Source organism: Rutidosis leptorrhynchoides, chromosome 11 (genome assembly GCF_046630445.1).
Source record: "Rutidosis leptorrhynchoides isolate AG116_Rl617_1_P2 chromosome 11, CSIRO_AGI_Rlap_v1, whole genome shotgun sequence".
NCBI classification, from domain to species: Eukaryota; Viridiplantae; Streptophyta; class Magnoliopsida; order Asterales; family Asteraceae; genus Rutidosis; species Rutidosis leptorrhynchoides.
Window position 1 is genome coordinate 94,854,498 of NC_092343.1, and position 6,208 is coordinate 94,860,705.

Below are 6,208 nucleotides of genomic sequence, written 5' to 3' on the forward strand. Positions count from 1 at the left end.
TTTGTTAGGTGTGGAATCTGCAATGAGAAAAGAAATGAAAGGAAAAGTGTGTGAAAGTAAACAAAATAATACTATTTCACTCTATCTAACAAACTAACTTGCACCAAATGACTACATATGTTTCTCAAGTCTGAATACAACTCTAACCGAACTTGTATGATTGTTGTCCACATATATATGCATAAAATATTTACCCAACAAGAAGCATACATCAATTATTCACTTCTGACTACTTCAGACGAGTTCTTTCATGCCTGAAAATTATAGAAAGTGACAAGTATTTGGTGCACCATTGTTAACACATTGCTTAAATCGACTTTTCGGTGTACCATTGTTAACACATTGCTTATATCGCCTAGATCGCAAATACATTGGTACATTATGTACATATTGAGACCGCTAAAATCTAAAGGCTTAGGGTGCGTTTGTTTACCTCTTAATGGAATGGTTCAGCGAGCTTCAGCATTCAGCTCGTTTGTTTCTGACCTCTGAATGACTGATGATGCTGAATAGTTCAGCATTCAGTGTTGAACCATTCAAAGCTGAAATCCTCTCTTAACCATTAAGCACCTACTTATTATTAAATATTCTCTTTAATTTATATCATTAACACTTGTTAATAAACTATATTGTAATTTTTATTCATGTCAATGATTAATAAGGTAATTTTACATCATTCGTTAAAAATGATTATCAAACAACTTATTGTCATTCAAAAGCAACATCATTCAGAACATTTGAATCATTCAGATTCTGAACCATTCAGCGCTAAATCATTCAGTTTTATCAAACGCACCCTTAGTCGGTCACCAACGCTTAAATTTGTCGCTGAATTTATTGGGTAGGAGCAATAACTAGTCCTGCAAATGTCACATTTTACATTCAACAGGAAAGCAAATAATTCAATTTTACAAAAATACCAAATTCATCATCACAAATGCAAAACAAAAATCTATCTTCACAAAGAAGCAAGAAGTAAAAAATACCACAGAAAACAACATTCCTTTCATATCGAAATGAACGCTCCAACTCTAAATCAGCTATTATGATAAATTACAACCCAAAAAGAATCTAGTAATACGAAAAACAAAAAGAAGAAAAAAAAACAATTCTCGGTTTATAAAGAAGCGCTCGTTCATGAAGATGTTAACAGTCGCTTGATCCCCGTTTTCTGCTCAGTAGTAAGTCTTGTAGGAAACTTAATGTTAAATTTGACCCTTAAGTTACCTTTTTTAGTAGGTTCTTTAGGTATAGGCATACCTTCACCTTTAACTACCTCTTCGTAAGTCGGGCTTATAACCGAGTTGACCGGGATGGTCAAATTTCGACCATCGAGCGTTGTGACTTGTGCAGTATAACCAGTTAGAGCTTCTGCTAGTGATATCTTTTGGGTAGCAACTAGATCATTGCCATCTCGTTTGAAGACGGCATGTGGTTTCTCATCAATAATGAAAACAAGATCGGATGGGATTACACCTCGTTGCTCGTTTCCTTTTTCGGGGAAGGTTATTTTTGTACCCTTTTTCCACCCAGGTTTGACTTCTATTGTAAGAATTTCTTCCACTGTGGTTGTTCTCCTGTAGTCAAAATCGCACAAGACAAACAAGTACAAATCCGTGAGCCAACAGTTTATGATAAAATCTGATTGTTACCATCCCATTACCCAAACGGCGCGTTGGCATGGGAACTAACCCGTCCGCTTTGCCTACAAAGGCCCAAAAAATTGGTCAACGCTAAAAAATCGGGTCCGAGTCGATAAAAGCCAAAGTTCGGCAAAAAATTTAAAAACTAGTGTTCTAATCTATTTATGAGATATTTATGTTTAATACATTTACATGTGTAATACATGAATGTTTATTTTATTTATTGCTAAAAGTTAACGTTGGTCAACGCCAGACTCCCGTTCGTGTCTCGACTATTTCCCTCTAGTCATGTATAGTAATCAACCAAATAGAAATACAGGCAAAATGTCACTACGTTACAATCCTAGATTGCTAGATAAGTTAAAAGTTAAACGTACTAACATAGATTGCGCATTAATGAATACCAGAATCAAAAATCCTATGGACATAAAGATTAATACTAGCTCCGGTTAGATTCTCATTAAAAGTAAGGCCAAATGATTCGGTAATAATTTCTTGTAGCGTTTAGCAATTGAAAATTAAAACTAGCTACTCCACAATGCAATGAATATTATCCACAAATCTTAGGACTAGAGACCTAGAGTTCGCAATGTCGACAATTCAATTATGGTCGAATCGATTTGGCTTGTGTGTTACGTAAAACACGTAAATTAAAAACATTTAACTAAAAGGGGCAAGTGGTCCAAATTGCAGTCATTAGTCTAATTCATGATCATAGATCTCCTAAATCATTTTAGTCACAGATTTGCATCATTATCGTAATTCGTACTACTGTTTTTGTTCACAATTAACGCATTGATTACAAAAATGATAATAATAATTAATAACTAATATTAACATGTTACTCGACCCGCCCATCTCACAACCTTTACCTAGAACTATCCGTGTTACAATTGAGCATGGCCACCAGAAATATGTCTGAAACAACATAGCCTGATGGTAAATGCAGTACGATGCATTAAATAGAAGATTAAACGTATGCTACGGTTCCTAATATTAAAAACAACTTTGGAAATATTTTTCCAATTAATCAAGCCCACAAGTCAGAAGTCAGATCTTTGCTGCTCGGGCTAATTTATCCCATAAACATTGTAGCATTAGGTAAGCCACTGAAAACAGCTAAAGACGTTTTGAAAAGCATTTTTATCACCAATTCAATATCATTATATTAATGAAAAAAGGAATCAACTACGAAGTTCGTTCTTGGGCTGATGTGCACACACCTTATGATAAACCTGGTAAAAAAAATTAAAGAAAAAAGACAGTCATATATAGCCATTCTGTTCAATCAATTTTGAACAAACTTGTGTCGTTTACAAACTTCCCTTAAGTTGGTGTCTCAAAGATCACAAATTACAAACATGAACTACAATGCGTTCTAGAATCTAAACCATATATTCTAAGGCCTAAAAGAGAAAGAAAAAAAAAAGATTGAAAACTAAATTACTTGCGACCACATAAACTGAAGCTTCATACACCATTAACAGAATGACATCTACCACACCCAAAACTCGTGATTGAATGCTTTACACCCATGTGTAGCGACCAGCATAAAACAACTATTATATCTCATTTAGTATACAACAACGTTTATGGGAAGTCTATTAAGATAAATAGAGATATATATGTGTGTATACGCATTTTTTTTCAAAAAAAAAATTTAAGACTTTTAAAAAAATAAAATAGACACTAAACTTCCCCTTGTGGAATGCATTTGAGTATCTAATACATCAATCTTCAAAATACCTCTGTTACGTAAAGAGCCACTATATGAACACCAAGGGGCTATACTGAAAAAGGGCATGGAAAGCAAATAAGATCACCTATATTTGATAGTTGTGTGACAACAAGGGCCATTATAAACACGTAATAAACAGATAAAAGGTGAAAAGCTAAGTACTTTCCATAACACTCTATGTTATATCCTACTCGTAACTATTGCTCGATTTCAATGGAAACAATTTTGTAATGTTAGCAGTACATAGTTGAGACATGAGTCTAATATGCAGGCAAGTTTACCAGGACTCTACATTCGTTAAAAAGAACGCTGTATTTATTATATTTTCAGTATTTTTAGCAGGAAGCATGCATATATAAATGGCTTAAATGCTGACATAACAAATCATCTTTCTGGGAATCGCATGTGTTTATGACAATTTACAAACTTTAAATGGTTTAACAGTTTTTCAATGTTGCATGTTGTATTAACGACTTGCGAAGTCTACTGACCATGTACGTGAAAGTGAGTTTCTATTTATTGCAATTTTCCATTTACAGAAAAAGAAAATTAATCGAACTAATTTACCACTCGTTGATGTTTATCGACCTATATTCAAATCATGCATGATTCCCGGTAATTATTTACCAAATTAGAAAACTTTATGCAATTAGCATCCTATCTAAACGGTGCTCCGCAACATATGCAAACTAAACTCATATTTCCCCTAAAATTTCTTCATGATTCTTATTATTAGCGTCACTAAACTGGTTATAGTTTAATGTAATCTTACAATTCAAAAAGCTGAATGTTCAAGAACTATTATATCACATTGAATACACATTGACCGAATTCATTAAATAGCCTAATACGTCAAGAAACATGACATTAATTCAATGCACAAGTAACTTCAAAACATAGTAAACACAAATCAATTATCACACAAACCAAAAACTTACCCAGTAGCATCGGTACCGTCCCTCGAGATCTTCATCTTCTTCGTTGTCCCTTTATACAGATCCTCTAAACTACACGGCAATGCACGTTCAATAGCAGCTCCTTTCCTAGGCGGCATACTACCAGACCCTTCACCACCACCACTAGCACTTCTAAACTGCGAAAATATATCATCACCAAACATACTCCTCGGAAACTGCCCGCCCGGCCCGCCACGTGACCCGCCCATATTATCTCCCATTCCTCCAAACGGACTCGAAAACCCAAAAAACTCCGAGAATATATCGTCAGCGTTTCTCGGATTAAATCTGAAATTCGCCGAACCACCATCACTTGACATACCCGAAAACCCACCAGCACCTGGTGGTGGCATTTGCCCCTTGAGTCCCTCCTCACCATACTGATCATAAATAGCCCTCTTTTGTGGATCACTCAAAACCTAAATCAAACAAAAAATACAAAACCCTAGCTAAACTTAATCAATAAATAAAAACCCCAATAAAAACACATAATTCACCTTCAAAGTTTGTAAATTTAAACCTTAATTCCACTAATTAATACATACCCATATCAATTTCAGTTAAATTAATCAAATTTCAAAACTTAACGGAATTCACAAAACTGAAATTGAATTAAAAATTTCCAAAATTGGATGAGATAATATGAAATTAAAGTGTGGTAAACAGAGATAATGATAGACATACATCATAAGCTTCAGAGATAGTTTTGAATTTGGCTTCAGCATCTTTTTTATTATTAGGGTTTTTATCAGGGTGCCACTTCATGGCGAGTTTACGATAAGCTTTTTTCAAGTCATCATCTTTAGCGCTGCGATCGACTTGAAGGACCTTGTAGTAATCAACACCCATGATTATGATGATTTTAAGGTTTGATTGTTGTTGAGGTTGGTTTGTTGATGAATATTTGTATTTATGGGCGTATTTAGTTCAAGTTTTTATTATTAATAATGGTGGTTTCGAGAAGGTTTTTTGGTATAATGATGACGTGGAATGTGAATGTATGGGTGACAAGACGCTGTGTTTGGACGAAACTAGCTGGAGCTTATAGTTGGAGCTGGAGCTGGAGCTGTAGCTTATTTTTGAAGGTGGTAGAGGGAGCTTATTATTTTTTATAAATGTTTGGTAAGCTAGCTGGAGCTTATTTTTCAGTTCATAAGGTCTACTTTTTTTCATAAGCTACTATAAGTAGGGTGTGTTTGGATGAAAGTAGCTGGAGCTGGAGCTTATGAGATAGAGCTGGAGCTAGAGCTTATTTTTTAAGCTGGTAGCTGAAGCTTATTATTTTTTATAAGTGTTTGGTAAACTAGCTAGAGCTTATTTTTCAGTTCATAAGCTCTACTTTTTTTCATAAGCTAGCTTATTTTTTCAGAGCTTATGATTTTCATAAGCTCTACTTTTTTGGTCTACCAAACGAAGCTTATGATTTGGAGCTTATTAAAATCATAAGCTCAAGCTCCTATAAGCTCCCATAAGCTCCAAGAAACTCGTCACCCAAACACACCCGTAGCTTATTTTTTCAGAGTTTATGATTTTCATAAGTTTTACTTTTTTTGTCTACCAAACGAAGCTTATGCCTTGAAGCTTATTAAAATCATAAGCTCAAGCTCTCATAAGCTTCCATAAGCTCCAATAAGCTATGCGCCAAACACGGCTGAGTTGGAATGATTTAGGCCCAACAAGCTGCTCTTTCCTTCTACAAACGCCACTTTGGATTTTGCACGCCTAATATTCATAAAAAACAAAAAAATAATATAAAAAAAAAAGGAAACATTGTCATCACCGTAATTATCCTTCCAAACTTTACAAGCTTAAAACTTTCGAATAAATAGTTAAATAATAATTAACGGCGAGCCAGAATATCATATGGTTTG

The 6,208-nt window shown here is 34.5% G+C and overlaps 1 protein-coding gene across 1 annotated transcript; it reads right to left on the reverse strand.

The window, feature by feature from the left end:
* Positions 1-924: 924 nt before the first annotated feature.
* Positions 925-5,257, reverse strand: LOC139876262 (uncharacterized). The gene is made up of 3 exons (XM_071863563.1): positions 5,022-5,257; positions 4,320-4,756; positions 925-1,577 (listed from the first exon to the last, which is right to left on the reverse strand). Exons 1-3 carry the CDS (start codon positions 5,184-5,186, stop codon positions 1,136-1,138), a joined length of 1,044 nt encoding a protein of 347 aa, XP_071719664.1. The 5' UTR covers positions 5,187-5,257; the 3' UTR covers positions 925-1,135.
* Between the last annotated feature and the right edge of the window lie 951 nt (positions 5,258-6,208).